General features: G+C 37.0%; 1 protein-coding gene across 1 annotated transcript; it reads right to left on the reverse strand.

Annotated features, from left to right (window-relative positions):
- Positions 1–19,130, reverse strand: CRISP1 (cysteine rich secretory protein 1). The gene is made up of 7 exons (XM_060308476.2): positions 19,053–19,130; positions 10,570–10,698; positions 6,671–6,761; positions 5,352–5,500; positions 3,722–3,813; positions 1,523–1,611; positions 1–393 (listed from the first exon to the last, which is right to left on the reverse strand). Exons 2-7 carry the CDS (start codon positions 10,660–10,662, stop codon positions 266–268), a joined length of 642 nt encoding a protein of 213 aa, XP_060164459.1. The 5' UTR covers positions 10,663–10,698; positions 19,053–19,130; the 3' UTR covers positions 1–265.
- Positions 19,131–20,958: the final 1,828 nt, after the last annotated feature.

The following is a 20,958-nucleotide window of genomic DNA, read 5'->3' on the forward strand; positions in this document are numbered from 1 at the left end:
TATTTAAATCATATTTCATAGTTCAGTCATATTTCATCAATCATATTCACCCGAGGTTTAAGAAAGTTTACAACAGTGTTACTTCACGATGTATGAGAACAGGAGTGAGGGGCACTGTCGTAAACATACTGATGCCCATATTTGATTAGTGAAAATTAAGATCTCCGGTGTAATTAAAACCACATGAAATGCAGGGGAAACTGCTGAAGCGAAGTAAGGTCAAAGGTATGATTCAACAGCACATTACAGCTGCAAATAACAAAGGCTATTTTATCTCAGTGGGACACAGGCAACTAGCTTTGCAGAGTCGTTGAACTGACAGGTGGCTGCAGGCAGGACCTCGTGTCTGTGTCTTACAATTACTGTATTCATCGTAGTAGATGCAAGGGTTCGCTGAAAGGAAGAAGCAGGGTTACCCAATATTGACTCAAAAGCTCATCTCTCATTTTCTCATGCATTTATAGGTGAGTAGAGGGCTTAAGAGATGTATATTCCGTGTTATATAGTCAATATTCTTAAGTAATACTTTTTTTCTTTTCTACTCTCATTTCACTTCTGTTGCATTTTTCAATTCCATTGTAGACATTGCTTTTGTCTCTTGGATTAAAAAAAACCTACCCCATTCCCTGTAGCAAGGCTAATTAGTAGATATATGATCTTTCTCCAAGTACATTTATTTTCAGAAATGAATTACTGAAAGTGATAGGATTTAAAAGCAAACAGAATGACCTGGTCAGATGAAGGAAAATAAGTTTTTTGGTCTTACAAATCTGAAGGTAAAGGATATTTTTGGGGGGGGGGGAGGTTTGTTATTTCTCCACAAACTTATTGAAAATTATGATATAAACATATCCCTGTGGAGTAAGGAATTATGCCTGCAGGAAGCTCTATAAAAAGAAACTTTTGCTATCTAAGGAAATGAACATGTAATTGGAACTCATTTGGTTAATATTACATTTTAGGTAAGATTTACTTAGGAAATAAAAGGAAGTGCGGTAAATGGACAGTGTGATCATCAGCTAATATCTTCCAGTGTATCAGTGGAAACTTCAAAGAATAAGGATCACTCAGTAAGAAATTGCCGGCCATGGTAAGTGGTCAGGCAGGTTAGGGAGGTTATGACCAGCAAGTAATCTGAGAACGCCGGTAACCTGAAAGCAAGATGTCTAACTTCAGGGCTGCAGTAAGAGAGCCAACAAACTTTTTATAGAGCAGAGAAAAATTTATACTTATATTAACATGTTATCCGAGGTGCCCATATTAGGGTGGGAACTTTAAGCTTTAGGGTGGAACCTTGAGTTTAGACTTGGACATTCTAATTTCCAATCCAAAAGATTTAATCAGTGGTCTTCTGGGTCACTCTGGGGGTGGGGGAAGGGAAATCAGAGAACGTTGATTTTTCCTTTGGGATGATTGAAGAAAAAGTAATAGAAAAGTACAATATTGTTACATGCTTGATTTTAAGGACACATCGCTCCCAGATCAACAGTCAAGAGTAAGCACACTGAGATGTAAAACTTACTACAAAGTTTATCTTCACAGTTATTTGGACAGTCTCCGCATGGAGCTCCCTCATTATGAGGCACATTCTTTTTGTCAGGATCATTGCCCCTTAAAAAAGAATAAAGAAAAAAGGGCCTAATAAAATTGATGTTTGAAAAATGCATATAAAATTTTACTCACTATTGAAAATCAATTAAAATAATTTAAAACAATGAAACAATTTTTGAAAACCACTTGTAACCACTTGTATGTAATCGCTATGACATGTAAGATTTCTAGCCTTAGAATGAGAATAATTTATCTTTTTGAATATACCGCAGGCAACTCTGAGGTGCTAAGAATATTTTGAGACAATTTGCATCTCTTTGGACAGTCAAGTTCTAACAAGCAGGGGGCTTTAGAAACATTTATGATAGGACTCTTATCCTTATTTATACCCATAAGGACTTGATAAACATTTATGTAAAAGGGCATTGTTCTTAATAATGTAAGAAAATTTTTAAGTGAGTCAAATTGGAGATGTTCTAACTTCATCTTGCCCTATATCATGAGAATTTTGATACATGTCAGTGTCATTTGTAGAAACACGTGCACTATTATAAAAGATGAAAGTACAACAACATGGATAAAGCCAAAGTGTTGGAGCTTGGGGAGAGAGAATAAATGAGAATTTCCTGTTTTGAGCCAATTTAAAATTTCAGAGAAGACGGTCTTCCCTTAGATATCTAGAAAACAATGGGGATTTTGGCTGATTTTCACTTAAATCTTTTTTTCTTTTGGAGTAGAGGAAGGTTTATTGCAGGGCCAAGCAAGGAGAACGAGTGGCTTGTGCGTGCTCAAAAAACCCCAAACTCCTGATTTGCACTTAATATTGAATAAAAAATAAAGTAAATATTCTATCTGATATATTTCTCCTTGAATGAATTGTTAAAATTTGAATTTATAAAAGAAACATTACTTAATTCAGCAAGGGGTTTTGTCAGACTCTTGGCCTCATCTTTGGCTGAGAAAATTCTCGTTATTTCAGCCCCATGTATTCTACTTTTCTGTGTTGTCAGAAGTTTACTGCAGACCATGAGCTCCCATAAGGATTTAGTACAATTGATGCATTGTATATGCAAGGAGACCTTACTGTCTTTAGTACTAATCACACAGATAAAATCACAACAAATATTAAGTACTGAAATCAAGACATGATAAAACCAGAAGAGAGCCCACATAGAGCTACTGTATGAATATGTTACGTCTATTGAATCTACAGGGACAGTGGAGGCCTCATTTAAAGTGTAAATATGGTAACTTACTATGAGAGAAATCAATTTCATTGATTCATGTTGCATATCTTTTATTGTGCTACACACATGGGAACTGAGAGTTCAATAATTACCATACTTGGAGCTCATCTTATGGAGGAAAGACTTGTGTATTGAACAAGTAAGCACAGGTAGCTGAAGGAGACATATGCAGACCAACAACTTTCCTTAGCAGAAGAACATTTAAACTGGCATTTGTAGTAAACTAATGGAGGTTTATATCCAGCTCAGAACAATCCCTGCTTTCTGATAATCACCACTCAAGCCACACAAGTGGGTCCCTGTGGGTTCTTGCAGTTACCTTTTCTGAAGTTGACCTTGCTTCATAACCAGAGGTGACAAGACAAAGGAGTACAGCTGTCCCTAACCAGAGCAATCAGAGGATCTCTTCTTGGAATTGTTGCTCACACCTTTGGTAACATGTAAATTTAATTTCTAAAGGAAATACATATGTCAATACTAAAATGCTAAATACAAAAACACTTGGCTTTTTCATTTGTTCATTCTTGATACTCCACTGCATTTTTGCCCTTGCATTCTAAAAATACTCTTGCATTGTTAAAATAAATATCCTTTTTTTTTTGCTTAAGCTAGATGAAATTTGTTTCTCTTAACTAATAGTACTTGAGGAAGGAATAACACCTAGCCAGATGACTGGTAATAGTGCCTAATTTGAACATTATATTGAGATAAGGATTTATTTAGAAAAATATAAATAAAAATATGTGTGTGTGGGTGTAGTGTTTTAGGTGTTGGCTAAAAGACATTGTATCCCTAAAGTTCTTAACTGATAAGAAATATTTATCTGAGTTTTATTTTAGAATGGTTGAGAAACTAAATTAGGGAAACTAGTAAGGGAAGTATATTTCTAAAAGCTATGTGAAGCTAAGCTGTAAAATACATACTCGTGACAATAGTGACAAATGTAGAGATACTGAATTCCTTTACGACATGATGATATGCTGCAGCCAATAAGGTAAGAAGTGGCCCAAACAACCTGTAAAGATAAGGTTATTTTATTAACAATTTGGTAGTTTGCTAAATGATTACTCTCCGAATATTGTTATCCTTGATTGAAAATAAACACACATGTTTTTAGGATGCTTTGAGCATGGCTTATTAGGAAGTCCTAGAAACAGGAGGATTCCCATGTGTCTAGATAACACACATACATATGCACACCCAGTTGCCATCGCTGACCCTGACTCATTCTCTTCTCTTATCAAATCTATATGGAATAACCTGATGAAGGCTGCTTGGTGATCATATAAAAATCAAAGCATGGAAGGGACTTTACTTAATCATCAAAAAACTGGCATGGTGGAGAGTAACGAGTTGACCTTGGAGAAAAAATTGAGTCAGGTTCGAAGTCTGTCTCTACCACTTCCTGGTGGGATGGTATTTACCAGTTTGCTTTATGTCTTGAAATTTCATTTTCCTATTCCTCAAATGGAATATAATAATATTATCTTTTACATCATAGGTATTTGGTGGGGATTAAATAATAAACCTTTTAAGTGTTTGGAAGAGGAAATATTAAATTACTATTCCAAAGTAATAGAGCTCATGCTCTTTTGATGGAAATAGTGGGGCTAGTCTACTTTTATCTAAAAGAAATGGAAAGTAGGAATTGACGTCACACATTTGTCATATTTTTAGCTCTCTGGGTGATTATTTTGGTTTTTATCCTCTGTCTGATAACGTAAATTATATAAATAAATCGTCTAATGCTATAATATTCTTGGGTTCCTGGCACATACTGCTTTTGTCCAAGGATATCAGTCTTAAAAGAAGAATGCTATTTGCTAATCTTTTACCTAGAAATGTCTGCATTGCTATACATGAGTGATTTAAGTCTATGAGTTTTAAATGTACTATCTTTGTCAGCTTTTAACATTAATCTTAAGTAGGCTTTATTTTAAGTAAATTTTATTACAGATTTTGCAGTCACATCTGAGTCTTCTGCTTTGGGGACAACAGCTGTTTTTCCATTTTTGTATTTCTTGCACGTTCAATGTTTAAATCTATCCATTCTGGATAAGTTTTGTTAATTTATTTTGTACTGGAAAATAACTCACCTGATTTAGATATTCAAAGTCATTTTTGTAGAATTAATTTATTATCTACACTGAAGCCCAATGGTATTTTAAAAACATGCATCAGGTTAAATCATTCACCTGTTTAATGACTTCTACTGCATTTAAAATACAATGTAAAATTGATGATAGCTAATAAGGCTCCAGTGACAGAGTCCCACTTCCCTTCTGTGTTCATCTCCTTCCACTCTTGCATTTATCAAGTTTCAGCCTCCTTTTCCAACCCCCTTCCCTAGTTTTTTCTCTGTCCTTGCACATACCCAGATCCCAGATACTGGTTTCCAAATATTATTTTCCACTAAAAGTAAACAAAAATCTTTAAAGGGTGTAAGTTTGCAAAAAATGGATAGAATGATTTTCCGTGGTTCTCATTCGCCTATTTTCCACGCATGCTTATAGTCACTTAACCAATGGGTATATTTGCCAGCACACAGTTTACCTGAGTGTAATGCTCAATCATCATGTCATCATCTGTCGAGGCCCATTCCCCATACTTGAAATATTTAGACTCACTGTACCAGATTCTGATTACGTTTGACCATGAGATAGGATAAGATGTCAGATGCATATTTTCTCCACAAAAATTATCTGAAAGGAGGAAAAAGGGCTAGGTCATACTCTACAAAATTTGGAAATACTTTATAAGCATACTTTTTGTACTTTTATTCTACAAATGTTTCACTGGGCATCCAAGCAATGTTTGATAAGAGGAAGCAAACTCAGCTCTATCTCTGCTAACAGTTTTCTTTCTCACTGATGAATAAACTTGTGGTGCTCAAGTTTGCTGAGAATTTGACAGTAGGGGATGATCTGCAAGCTTGGGAATCAGGTCAACCAACATTTCAGTCTCTGCCATGTCCAAGCTGATGGAGAAGGGTGCAACCAATCAGAATAACCTATGCATTGTAACCAGGCCCATGGCTTGAAAGCAGCCACACAGAGGTATTCATCACGCATAGACCTTGAGATAAATATGTGCTCATTTAACCATCCATCCTCTTGTGACGTGGGCCTTGATCAAATATGATATTTGGGAGTAAACTGCCCTTGTCTGGAGCAGGGAAGACTCACATTGCTAATTCACAGCTCAACAACATTGGGTAAAGATGCCCAATAATCTGTAAATATAGCAGGGGGACTCACATTGCTAATTCACTGCTTAACAACATTGGGCAAAGATGCCCAGTGATCTGTAAATATGGAAGTTTCATTAATATTTAAAAATATTTATAATAAACAAGTATCCTATAAATGTTATTAATGTCTACTTGTATAGGAGGTACTGATGGCTTTTCTGGAAACCAGCAGGGATCCACCTAATATACATGGCATGAGATGGACTCATTTTTGAGCACCTAAAATTGTTCTCATGGGCAGCTTAGTAGAGTTGGATATAACTCACTTCTCAACTGTATTAGTGTTCCAAAGCTAAGGATAGCCCCATGGTAATATTGTGAGAAGCTGAAATAAATAGAGTGGAAACCTTCTAGCTATACAGCTTTCCAGCTAGTCATCATCATATTACTGAATTCTTCTGTGATAGTGAGAGCTTTGATTCTTTTCTTTTGGTGAATCAGGAATTTGAAAATTTGAATTTCCAAATTCAAAAATTAATAATAATGAAACAGTGCAGTGGGCCACAATTCCTACCATTTATGGGGCAAATGTAAATACAGACTAGATGACTTAACTTACCCATACCAGGTTACTTAACAATTCCTGAGAACTTTTGAGCAGAAAGGTGTGTCATATACCTGCTTGTAATTCGCCTCTTAACTGCATTGCTCTCTACCAATTCACAATCTTTTGACAACATTCTGGCGTTTCTTGCAGCTTCTTCACTCCAATTCTACAGGTGAAATACAAGCACATGGCCTTATTAACATTTCCTTGATAAGATTCTAGTTTATTGTTTCTAAAAATCCAAGGCTAGCAATATCCTCAGTTGTATTAGCTAACAATTTAAATCACAGCACCTCTCTTCAATATTTTGGTTGGAAGAGAAAGACAAATCTTTCAATCCATTGTTTTAGCCCTTGAATTTACAAAATCAAAATTTGGCAGTAACATTCAGTTGTAGCTTCTCTTTCAGAAATATTAAAGAATTTAAGTAAATGCTTCCAGTAAAACAGACCAGGGTTAGAAATCCATCCCATCATTTATTAGTAGTTTTACCTCTGACACATTATTTAATCTCTTTGAATCTCAGTTTTTTTTTCATCTGTAAAATATGCCCCACAATTCATACCCAATAGCTTGTTCAAAAGTTTTAATGTGATAATTTATGCAATACAACTGTGACATGATAAATCTTATGCTACGTGCTCAATAAATATTTCTGTGATTAGAAACATGTATAGTATTACACATCTCCATCTAAATTATGAATAATAATAATAGCAAATCATAGCTAATACTTCATGCCAGGACCTCTTACCAATTCTATATGTATATTCTCTCATCTTTACTCATAGCAATTCTACAAGGGATGCACTGTTGTCATCCCCATCTGCAAATCAGGAAACTGAGGTGCGGAGATGTTGCATGATTTTTCAGGATAATACAACCAATAATGGCAAAAAGAGAATTGGAATCCAGGTTCTTCTGGCTCTGGCGTGTGTGCTCCTAACTTGTGATATGTGTCAATTGTGCTAAGCTGAAGCATTTTGTTGGGTTTTTCTCCAACGTTGATGAAAGGCAGAAAATCTACTAAAAAGAGACAAAGTTTGTATCTACAAATATGAGGTCTTTTGTGTAGAAAAGGATAACACATTTTTGTGATTTGAATGAGTCACAAATCAAAGGACACGGGACTATGTCCACACTAGTTATGGGACTATGTGACGGATGTTCTCCCAGGCATTCTTTCATTCTCACATTATGCACATCCCCTTAAAAGACTGTCCCGATACCTGCATGCAACACATTATTACCAACAAAAGTTGTGGCCTTTCTTATTTACTACAGGCTTTCACATAAATCATTCAGCTACGCTTGAGAATAATTTTTGGATGATGCCCTAACTTAGGTTTTCAATATTTTTTCTGACATCGAAGAAGTTTCTCTCTTATATGCATAGGCTGCCATCTGTGTGAGTTTTACAGAATTACCCCTCAGGTTGATGAATTGGTTAAACTGTGAGGTTAATTAAGTAACTCATTAGCCTAGGGTCAAAGTAAAAATGTGGTTTTTTAGGGTTTGACTGTTTCATGCAAGAAAAGATGTATTTCAGTGATGGATACATCTAATTGAAAAAGTAGAGATGACATAACACATCCCATTAGGGCATAGCATCTCCTGGCAGCGGGGATACCATCATTGGACTCACGAGCATAAAATCTTGCCTATTATGACCAGGTTACCAAATAAGTAGGTCTGGAACTTATCTGGTTAATTTACTGCTGATTGCTAGTTGTGCATGCATGACGCACTACCCATACCCAGATCACTTTCTGAACTGAAGCACTTACTTCCTCTTAAGCTGAGAGTCCTGCCCTACTGTCTTCTCTAAAAATTATCCTCATTGGCGAGAATACTCACTTCCCTGTGGCAGCCCACATCTAACAGCAAGTAGCTGTAGTAACTATAAGTGCCATGTAACCTCCCTCCAACTCAGGACAAGGTTGTACTGAGTTGTCCTAGTTGTACAGCTTCCCGTAGGATTAGCTGAGGCCCCTGTTATGCCTACATCACAACCAAACTTCTTTGTATGCCCTATGTTGCTTCTCTCTCTGTATCCATGGTCGGTGTAAATCTGGAGATATTCCCCAATAAGCATCATGCATGCTAATCTCCATCTCAGTCTGTTATCTTACTGTGTAAACTACCTGCAACATTAATTGCAAACAGTCTGTAGTTCAGACCTCTTTGAGGAAGCTCTTTAGGATATTTCCTCTGATTAATGTTGCTAAGATGCTAATTTTTTTTGTGATACATCCGTGATTAAAATCAAAAGTAAATATTCATGGTTATTGCAGCAAAGTTATGAATTCTGGCTTTAATCAATGGTTCTATTCACATAAAGTTCTAATCCCATTTGCAGAAACTTGTTTCATTTTTGGAAAATCTCTGCCTGGCAGTTGTGATTGGCTCTTCAGCTCTACTGTAATTCTATCAGTTCCTTTCTATCTGTGCCCTATGCATTATTTATGGAAAAACTCAACTCCCATATTCCCTTTAAAATGTTACTCAGTTTTACTGGTGCACTTACTTTATCATCTTCTTGATCTCTCATACCTTTGCACCTCAGCACTTGAATATATTCATTCTATATATTCAAACAATATGTTCTAATGTTTCCTCTGTATTCACCTTGAATCCACAATAATGAAGTCTGTTCACTCCGTAACTGTTTTCTGTTTTCTGTTCACTCTGTAACTTCTTTACTACATCCCAGCTACACTTATTTGCTCATCTGGAAACCAAGGATTTTGAACCCTGTTTGTCCTAAGGAAGGTAAAGAGTTAAGAGCAGGTGCCTGGAGCTGTGGCCATTTGTATTTGAATCTGTACTGATCCAGTACTTAGGACTTCGGATGCGCTACCGAATTTCTCTGAGGTTCAGATTCACTATCTGTGAAATAGAGATGATAGTATCATCTACATCACAAGATGACTGAGAGGATTAAATGAAATAATGCAATACGCTTCTAGAAGACTGCCTGCCAATCAGTAGTAAGCACAATATGCATGTTAGCTACAGTACTCACAACGCAAGAGTGCCTGTGCTACTACTGGCTTTTATTGTTCTGGATTCTAAGATGACCAAGAGATAAATTTCAAAATCATTTTTTCTCATCACTAGCTTCCTTCCTCTTTGTCATTTGCATGAGGAAGCTGTCTCTTAGAATCACTTCCCATAGCCTGCATTATTTCTGACCCTTGTTACTCTAAGCCAGTCCAGGGCTAAAGAGCCAGGTTTACGATACCAAAAACCTGAGTGATACTTCCGGGATATAACATAGGTGAGGCTAATCACCTAATACACCTGAGTAGTCCCTAAATCTGTTTGTCTGACAGCACCTAGTCTGCTCATGCAGCAGGTTTGTAGTGCAAAAACAATTTCTCTTTTCTCTTATGGCATGCCAGGAAACTGGGAAATAGATTTGCTAATATTTGTTCATCTGGCAGCACCACCTGGCTTAGAACCTGGACATCTTGATTCTCAGAGAGTGTCTTAGCCTCTGGGCTGCTGCTCAATGAAGACAGCTGTGAAATGCCTCTGTAATTTATTAAACAAAGTCTGCTACACGGACGATACTGACCGGCAGCGTCAGCATCATCTAGGAGCTTGGAGTGGTCCCCACCCCAGACCTCCTTAATCAGACCTCAGAGAGTGGGGCCCAGGGACCTGTGCCTTACCAAGTTCTTCAGCTGATTCTTAAGCACGCTTAAGTTTGACAAGCACTGTCTTAGGGTCCATTAAGAGTGAAATTAGACTTTCTGCGTTGGAATTGTGGCTCTGTCATTTACTAACTCTATGAGTTTGGGAAAACTACTTACCTTCTCTGTGCCTCTGTTTCTTCTGCTGCTGCATGATCGGTTTGTTTGTGAAGACCAAACTTTTAGTATATGGAAAGCAAATAGAACTTAATAAAATCTCAGTAAACACCGTTACTATTATTGGCATTGCTGTGGTTACTGTTTAATTAATCTTACCATTTTTAGCATGTTGCTGGCTGGTGGAAATACTCCTCTCCTGAGGGTGTTACGTACAGTCACTATTTCTTCTTGGACAGTTGCCGGTTCCATAAGGAGTGTATCATATGGAACTTTAGGTGGTTTTGCCTGTTACCAGAAAATTATTAATTAGTCTTACTTCTTTTAAGTGGAATTTGCAATGCATAATATATTACTTGTAGACTTTGTGACATGAATTTATAATTGATGTTGAATGAATAGTGATCTACAGCATTTTGTAATCTACAACATCTCAGTATATTAGTCTCCATTTCTCCAGTGCTGGTTTTGAGGACTTCTAAACGTCAGCCTGACATTATACAAGTCTAGAGAACAGTGACTGTTCTGGTTGTGACTGGTTTTCTTCAGATTTAGGATTGGTATTTTGGACCTTGTTGAAGCATTTTATTGGGCAGTGTGCACCACAGTGGAAGATGTTTTGATAATATTACACCTTTTACTGACCGACTTCCCTTCCTTGGCACATTCTTCACCCCACCTAGAAGCCTTCTCTCTGCTTCCCAAATAAACACTTGCACTTGAATATTATTTAAAGGTATGTGTCTAGGAGAATCTAAAAGATTCATTATTGAGTACAAAACCTCTAATATCTTCAACCCAGGTTCTGCATCTCTGTCTTACTCATATGAGAAAACATTGGTATTTGTATCAGTATGTATACATACAAAATAGAATTCAAAAAAAATTTGTAATATGGAATTGACAATAACAGTTTTGTTTATTATTTGTTAAAAAAACCAAAATAGAATTCAAATCAACTACAGTCGAGAATTTGTGACCGTTCTTTTCATTTGTTTACCTTTTATCCTGTAACTCACTAAGAACAATGCATGGCCTTAATATTTTCGGTTAGCATTAATTTTTATAAAGAACATCTTTTGTGTGTGTGTGTGTGTGTGTGTGTGTGTGTGTGATATATCACATGCGTTTCATACTATTTTTTTTTTTTTTTTTTTTTCAGTACGCGGGCCTCTCACTGCTGTGGCCTCTCCCGTGGCAGAGCACAGGCTCCGGACGCACAGGCCCAGCGGCCATGGCTCCCAGGCCCAGCCACTCTGCAGCATGTGGGATCCTTCCGAACCGGGGCACGAACCCGCGTCCCCTGCATCGGCAGGCGGACTCTCAACCACTGCGCCACCAGGAAAGCCCCATACTATTTTTTTTAAGTGACAAAGCTTATGTAGTATAATTTGAGTGGTATCTATCTATTCCTCAACTACCACAAGACTATCAATACAGTTTCTGAATGGATGGGATTCAGCCATACCTTGCTCAAACATAGAAGTAGTTATTGTCATTTATTTTATATCAACAGTTTAAGGATATCGGGAGAAAACTATAAAATCAGTAGACTCCTCTAGAGACTGTCCCCTGTGGACATGATTTCCTCAAAAGCACACTCACGAGGTGTTATTTTCTGCAGGTAGCCTGGGCTAGATTTGAGGGAAGGCTGGGAACCCGTGAGAATACCCTTACAAGTTTCAGATTATAATTCTCCTTGCTCCTCTAAAAAAACCCTGCTCTGGGCTTCCCTGGTGGCAGTGGTTGAGAGTCCGCGTGCCGATGCAGGGGACGCAGGTTCGTGTCCCGGTCTGGGAGGATCCCACATGCTGCGGAGCGGCTGGGCCCATGAGCCATGGCCGCTGGGCCTGCGTGTCCGGAGCCTGTGCTCCGCAACGGGAGAGGCCACAACAGTGAGAGGCCCGCATACCGCAACAAAACAAAACAACCCTGCTCCAGTGAAACTCATGGCAATTAGCTCTACCTACATCATTCCTGAACGTTTACTCTCCTACAATGGTTTTCCTGTCAGTTTCTCTCATTTATAGAAACGGGGTCTCCTAAAACCATTCATCTTGTCCACCCCAAATTCTGCAGTCATATGGAGGGACTTCAGCCTCCACCTGGATGACTCAACCATCTGATATCTCAGAACTTGAACTCTTCCTCTCTTAAACCTCTCCTCCAAGGCTTTTTAGTTCCCCACCGTGATGGTCACAGCCTATACCTGATGAGGACTCCAAAATGCCGCACCTCCAGCTTACTGGAGGATTGTGTACTGGGCAAGAGCTCCACCTGGTTTCTCTTTGGGAAAGAAGTGTGAGTGAAAAGATCCAAAACAGCACCCCAGTAATCTAATATATGTGGATTTTCTTTCATTGATTGAATTAAGCGCCTTTGACTTTTGACTTCTCCTATTTAGCATATGAAAATAAAAAAGGCACTCATGTTCTTTACCAAAACTATTAGCTTCAGCTCATCATAAAAATATTTTGGGTACATTAAAAAATGTAATATTTTCTTTATATCATTGAGATTATTTAGAGGTACATGTTAGTTGATGATCATAAAATATTAGGAATTTATATCTTATTAGATACCAAACATGAAGAATAATAGACTTAATGTCTTAATCCCTGTAACCTTTGAATGTGTTACATTGTGTGACAAAAGAGAATTAAGGTAGCAGGTAAAATTCAAATTGCTAGCCAGCTGACTTTAAAGTAGGGATATTGTCCTGGATTATACACATGAACTCAATGTCATCACAAGGGTACTTGGATGTGGAAGAGAGGGCCAGTGTCAATGATGGATTATGAGGAAGACTCAACTAGCCACGACTAACTCTGGAGATAGAGGAAGGGACCATGAGCTAGAGAATATGGGCAATCTCTGGAAGTAGGCAAAGACAAGGAAAAGGATTGTCCCCTGGGGTCTTCCTGCTGAATCCTGATTTTAGCTCAGTGAGCCCCATTTGGACTTCTGACCTCCAGACTATAAAATAGTAAATTTGTGTTGTTTGAAGATTCTGAGTTTATAGGAATTTGTTACAGTAGCAACAGGAAACTAACATAAAACAACAAGGTTCGATTTGAATTCTCTATTGCCTATAGCGAGGAGGTGTGACGTTGGTACAAGTGATGTATGTACATGATTTAGAGACATTCTGTAAAGTCTGATCACTCTGCTAAAAATGATTGTCATTGTGAGTGGAGCAAATCAGAGCTAATATACCCTCTCTTCTATTTCTATTTGATATAAGTTGCTGATGCTAGGATATTAATAAGCATAGGTTATTAAATTTGTTTGGTACATTCTTTTTACGATCTGACAAATTTATTTCTGAATCAGTCCTGCTGAGTGGGAAGCAGAAGAGGCTAACAGTTTGGTTCGTATTTTAAAGAAAACTTTCAAAAAGCAGGTTAAGTGATTTGTGCAGAATAATACACGCAATGCAATTTGCCATTGCTCTCAAGCTCCTCCCACACACTGCCAAGCATATTTGTTTGAAAAGAATTCTGTAAATCAATTTTTTCAGAGAACATACACATACAATCTGTCCCTTATTGCACTTTTTTTTCATCTTTTTCTTTCACTTCCTCTCTTCCTTCCTCCAAAATGTGACAAACCCTCAAACCCTAAGATAGACAGTAATATAGTAACACAGATGATGAAATATGCAACCTATTCTCTTACTTAGTCCTCAAAAATCCAATAAAGCCAATAATTTTTTACCTGAGTTATTGAAGAAAAAATAGAATAAAAAAGCTTCTGAACTGGGCTTCCCTGGTGGCACAGTGGTTGAGAGTCCGCCTGCCGATGCAGGGGACATGGGTTCGTGCCCCGGTCCGGGAGGATCCCACATGCCGTGGAGCGGCTGGGCCCGTGAGCCATGGCCGCTGAGCCTGCGCGTCCGGAGCCTGTGCTCCGCAACGGGAGGGGCCACAACAGTGAGAGGCCTGCGTACCGCAAAAAAAAAAGCTTTTGAGCTTTAGTAGGTTGATATATACACACACATTAATATTTAGACCCCTTACACTATATCTCTATATCTCTGTATCTCTGTCTTTATTCAGTGAACTGTTATTATTCAAGTTAGTCCCCTTAATGAAGCTGTCTATAACTTCTGTTGCATTTTCTAAGGGAAAATTTTGGGGGGTGGTGTGTATGCTCGTTATCTTAATTGTTATGATGTTTTCTGGATATACACTAGCATGTACCTCAAAAAAGCTGTTATAAAATGTTTAGGAAATTTCAAAAATATTACCTGTTTCACACCAAACAACTGGCATTGACAATTTAGATTTTATCTTTCCAGTCTTTTTTTCTTATGTGTAAATTCTGCACTTAGATTTATACATAAACACATAATATACCCCCAAATCGTATTCAATAGCATTTCTATTGTTATTATATGTTCATTAAGAGCATCATCTTGATAAGGTGAATAAGTTGTAACTAACTTAAGATTTTGGCTAAGTTTGATTTTAAGCTTTAATATTTTTCTCAATAAGTAATGTTATCATAAATATTTTAACACAAACACCCAGCCATTTTTAGGATACTTTTCATAAATTACCATAGGATTTATGCTTCAGGATTGGAAATTGATTGAAATCTTTGCACTTTTTTCTTTTGACATGATACAAAACTAATTTTACTTCTACGTATACCTGATACATAATAAGTGTTTAATAAATATTTATTAAATAAATTAAATTTTATACAGTTGAAATAATTGAAATAATAATTTAATAATTTAAATAATAATTGAATAATAATTTCAGACACACACACAATCTGCTAATCAATACATGTGGTATAATAAAAGTCATAGTGATCCTGGAGTTAAAATACTAATGTTTTATCCTAGGTTTTCCTATTATCTATGATACTGATAAATCCACAAGTTCTCTGAAAGTCAACTTATTTTTGCTTAGAATGAAATCCAACAAGATGGCATTCAAATTCATAGGACTACAAGACACAACCAACTCTTTAGAATTGGCTACTATTGTTCTTTTTAGAATGTTGCAATCTGCTCAATGGGCTTCCTAATCCAAACATGAAAGCATATGTTACTTTATAAATGGATTATAATTCTGATAGATGGCCTTTGAAAGCATACAGTATCCCCCATATTACTGGAAATAGATAAAAACAACCTGGATATTTTACATAGCGATATAATATTTTTCTTCTGTCATAAATGGGTGAAAAATCATCATTTTGTGATATAAGATACATAAGGAATTAGATACAATACTGTGTATTGATGAGTTAATGCCAGAATTTATGGGCCAAACTTATCGTGACCTCGTGAGAGTGTTCATGGGACAATCAGTGTCACCTGCGATTCCAGTTACCTTAGCAACTTTGGCTCCTCCAAAGAACTTTGATTGGTTGAAGTTAAGGGCAACTAAACCGCAGGGGACCTCAGATTTTTGAGCCTAAGTTTTGGCTTGGGGTCTATGAATAGGTAGAATGTGTGCATTCGACCTAAAACTCTTCAGAAATCAGAGGCTATGAGGAAAATAAGAGGATACCTTTACTTAAGGTTCAAATATCCACTTGGAGCAACTGAGCCAAAACAGAGAGGTAGAGGATAATACCTGGGCATCAGTAGTATATTAAGCATTTTAGAATGAGATTGGATCCAACTAGTTATAAAGGCATCCTTGTTGGCCCATAATTATTATAAAAGTACAGACTGGGCTCTGGGATCGTCTTCAGAGGTAGAGTCAGAGGGTCAGGTTAAAGGACTAGAAAGCAGCAGGCAATAGGCAGAGCTTTTGGCAAACAGTGACTCCAGCAGAAGTGACTAAGGTGCAGAAATAGAGATGAAAACTGGAGAGCGTGACTCCGGGGTTGAGTAGAGGTTATGGGGGTGGAAAAATAAGTGGCCCCAGGGTTAGAGACTCTGGGGACACACTGAGGCTTGTTTACTGGAGAATTAGAACAAGGGTAGCTTCAGGAACAGGACCAGGGCCAAACCTCCAGAATGATCTGAATGATTCTCCACTGCCTGGAGGACTCAAAACCTGGATACTAAGCAGGCCATTTTTAACTAAGGAATTCCAGTTGCTTGCACAGTACTCAGGTAAAGGCAGCTCTTCTGAACAGAAGTATTACAGAGCAGCTGAGATATCAGCTCACTGATGCTCCTTAACTTGAGCATCAATCCCTACTTAACATAGTTATCTAATAAGCAGTAGGCAATTTTAAGCCCCGAATCAAACTATTTTCCAATAGTAATACCGGAAACTTGATACACTATTAAAATTAATTTTCCCTACATTTCTGTTTCAGATTGTATGCCTTATTAACGTATAAACAGAACTTGGATATTTGTAACTTAATATTTGGTAGGAAGAAAGATCAAAAATGAGGGAAAAGACTAAGGAGAACTGAGTCCTGCCCTCTGGCATGCCCTGGGGAATGCATTCTCATATATGGATTAAATTGTTAGACCATGTCCTTCTCAGAAAGCACTTACAGGAAGAACAGTTCCTTCCTTCCCTTAATTAAAGAATTCAAAAGAATGAACTCTACAAGGATTAGATCATCAATCCTTTTTATCTTCTTTGCCTCAGTGAATTTGTAAATTTAAAAATAATTACTAAGGTATAACTTATATTTAGTAAAGTATGTAAATTTTAAGTGTACAGATGGATAAATTTGTAAATATGTATGTACCTTTGTAACCACCAAAGCAATATATATATATAAAATAGTTCCACCACCCAAGAAGGTCTCTGGTTCCCCTTTCAGTCAGTAATTCCTAAGAGTAAAAATCATTCTGATTTCCGTAATTACGGCTTAGTTTAATCAGCTTTGAAACTTTACATAAGCAGAATATATATAGTTTAGTATCTAAACTTTTTCACTTAATATTATGCCTGTGAGATTCATCCATGTTGCTTTTAAAGAAGTTTACTTTTGCTAATAGCTGGGTAGTGTGCAGATAATATAATTTATTTACCCAATCTATTATTAATGGACATTTGGTTTGTTTTCAGTTTAGAGCTATTACAAATAAAATTTCTATGGACACTTTTTCCATATGCCTTTTGATACATACTATTATTTACTTTTTTTGGACATATACCCAGAAGTGGAATTATTAGGTTATATGGTATACATATGTTTTCCTTCAGTAGGTACTGTCAAATATTTTTCCAATGGAGTTGTAGAAATATATACCTTTTTACTTCTACCAGCTTCATATCCTCACCCATACCTGGTATTCTTTTTTATTTTTTTTAAATTTTATCCATTATGTTTATGTAATGGAATTTCATCAGGGTTTTTAATTTGTATTCATCTAATTACTAATGATATTGAACACATTTTTATATGTTTGTCAGCCACTTTGATACCATCTTTTGTGAAGTCTCTGTCAAATTGTTTGCTCGCTGTTGTAATTAGGTTGACTGCCTTTTTCTTATTGGTTTGTATTAATTCTCCGTATGTTCTTGATATAAAGTATTTGTCAAATGTGTGTATTGCAAATCTTTCTTCTTCACCTGTCTTACTTTCTGAACTCTTTTAATTGTATCTTTTGTTTTAAAAACTTCTTTATTTAAATACGTTCCACTTATCTTTCTTTCTTTATGGTTAGTGCTTGTGTTTGTGTGTGTGTCTGTCCATCCTATTTAAGTCATGAGTCATGAAGTTGTTCTAAGCTTGATTTGAACATTGATAAAATACTGAAGTCGAACAAAGCTGGAGGACTTATACTATCAGATATCAAGATTTACTATGATTCTATAGTAATTAAGAAAGAGTACTAGTGGCACCACTGTAGATAAATGGACCAGTGTAATATAATGGCATATGTAAACAGAATCGCATATATACTTACGCGGTTTATGACAATCCATGAAATGCCTGTTGACTGCCAAGGTAAAATTTGAAACTAGCCTGTCTTCAGTTATAAAAGAGACAGAGGACCCCTGTCTTATGACTGGCTGGTTGCTTTGGAAGCAGTGTCACATAGTTCATGAAATAAAAGATGCCTACCTTGGCACTTTAAGATGTATATAACCACATGGTAATTGGCCCTACATGAAAATCAGTTTCTTCTTAGCCTTGCTACAAGAAGTTCTCGAGAGTGATCTGAATAAGTAATATTACACTTGCATAGTATGTCTAAGTTTATTAATCCCTTTATTAAAAGCATGGAAATAGCTAACATTTACTTTTTTCCCCCCAAAGTGGTTATGTTGTTTTATTTACTTTTTTATTGAAGTACAGCTGATTTACAGTGTTGTGTTAATTTCTGCTGTACAGCAGTGATTCAGTTATACATATACATACATTCTTTTTTATATTCTTTTCCATTATGGTTTATCACAGGATATTGAATATAGTTCCCTGTGCTATACAGTAGGACCTTGTCATTTATCCATTCTATATATACTAATTTGCATCTGCTAACCCCAAACTCCCACTCTATCCCTCCCCTACCCCTCTCCCCCTTGGCAGCCACAAGTCTGTTCTCTAACTAACGTTTACGTTTACATTATAATGGATGGTGCTAAGATAAGACTGCACATTATCTCTTATTTAACATTATGACAATGCTATTAAGTAGTCATTTATCATTAATCTCACTTTTCAAATAACTAAACGGACACTTAAAATCATAGATCACTTACCCCAGTTCACACAGTTTGTAATATTCAGTGTTCTGATGAGACCCAGATATTTGGCTGTATAGTGTGCTCTTGCCTTTACACAATACTCCACACGGAAGATTTGCTCTATGAGGAAGTCATCTCAATGAAAATGCTTACAAGAGATTCAGGAATTTACAGCAGACAAGGGGTATAAACACATAATAATCACAACAAATCTAGAGCCTGTGCAGCCTACAAGTCATGATTGTGGATGCGTTTCTAGTTTGTAATCTAGACTACGTCATCTAAGAACCTCACCAGTCTTAAACTTCCACAGTGGAACAAGCGGCAAAGATTAGTTGCATGATTCAATGGAGCCACAATCAGATAGCAAGACAATGAAAGGGAAAGTGACCCCATGGCCCAGAAAAGAAGAGCAGCTTATCAGCTTTCTTTGCATGCAAGAATGGATGCATTCAATAAATATTTATTGAGATACTAATATGTAACATGCTCTCCCCTAGACACTAAAGAAACCTGAAATAATCAAATATATAAACTGCTCAATCTCGTGAAGTTTGCAATCTAGCACCTGGTATATAGTACATACAATGTATTTATGGCAACTGCACTATAAATGCCAGACACTGAGATTCTGGGAATGAAAAGATAAATAGTCCATTTTCCTAAGGAGCTTCTTGTTTAACAGGAAAACTACCTGCGATATGAGAGCATTCTAATAAAAATTTGTCCAAAGTCTTGTGGAAGCAACGGACTGCCTTGAAACGTCTGGAAATTTTCAATCATATTGTATTAGATACTAAAATACTCTAGATGCCATTTGAGCTAGATGAGGGCAAATAAATAAGACTTTTAAAGCAAAGAAGGACATTGCTGCACAGACAGAAATCATATATGAGTGTAGAAAATCACAGGTAAAATCAGATGTTTTTGATTTATTATTCTGAAAACTTGGGAAATGCTTGTTTGCATGAGTGCATGGCGTTTATATTGAAGTCTCTACATAGGTTCTGGTATCCTTTTCTTTTTTTTTCCATTGTGGCTTATGCCTTTGTTCTTTGGAAGAAAGAAGACACTATTATTTAATAAAAATGTGTTCCTTGGGGGCTTCCCTGGTGGTGCAGTGGTTGAGAGTCCGCCTGCCGATGCAGGGGACACGGGTTCGTGCCCCGGTCCGGGAGGATCCCACATGCTGCAGAGCGGCTGGGCCCGTGAGCCATGGCCGCTGAGCCTGCGCGTCCGGAGCCTGTGCTCTGCAACGGGAGAGGCCGCAACAGTGAGAGGCCCGCATACCGCAAAAAAAAAAAAAAAAAAAAAAAATGTGTTCCTTGGATCTTTCCTGAGAAAGGTCAATTGAATACCTATCTACAAGGGAATGAAATAAGGCAAAGAGTATGTAGTCATGAGTTATTTTGTGTTATGTGTTGAGATGGGGGATAGGAAATAAAAAATAACAGAAAGATTGAAGGCTCTTGAGACAGCATTTTCTAGCTTTCCAAAGAGGTGGTAATAAATGCCTGGAAAACAGTTTGTGAGAAAGGATGACTAAATGTCATTCAAAAATTGCTTACCTCTAGCCATAAGAATTTGTCGTTGTTGCTGGAGAGGGATGGTAGTAAGCTGGAAGCATGCCAAATCTCGTCTATAAATCTTTTAATATTTTGTGGACAGAGAAATTCACGTCTCAAGTAAAACTCACAAATTACTGAGTAACTTTTTTTTTCTTCCACGTGATAAAAAGAAAAGCTGGAAAAGAATTCTGTTACTTCATCAAACCAACATGGTTTATAGATTGGAAATGTATGATTTGTCATTTATGCCTTGCTACACTGCTGTTTAGAAAGAAGAGTGTTGATTCAACACCAAGTCAAGTGTTTATGGAAACTTAATTGCTTTGGTTTTATCTGTTGGTCCTGTCAACTCC

This window comes from Globicephala melas, chromosome 11, assembly GCF_963455315.2.
Source record: "Globicephala melas chromosome 11, mGloMel1.2, whole genome shotgun sequence".
In the NCBI taxonomy this organism is placed as follows: domain Eukaryota; kingdom Metazoa; phylum Chordata; class Mammalia; order Artiodactyla; family Delphinidae; genus Globicephala; species Globicephala melas.

What these genes read in the sequence shown, in the direction of transcription:
- CRISP1 (XM_060308476.2), bottom strand. Translation starts at nt 10,662, where the DNA reads ATGGAACCGGCAACTGTCCAAGAAGAAATAGTGACTGTACGTAACACC. An exon ending in TGATTGAGCATTACACTCAG is followed by an intron (nt 3,814 to 5,351) that starts GTAAACTGTGTG and finishes TTATCTTTACAG; the next exon opens with GTTGTTTGGGCCACTTCTTA. An exon ending in CTGTGAAGATAAACTTTGTA is followed by an intron (nt 394 to 1,522) that starts GTAAGTTTTACA and finishes TCTTCCTTTCAG; the next exon opens with CGAACCCTTGCATCTACTAC.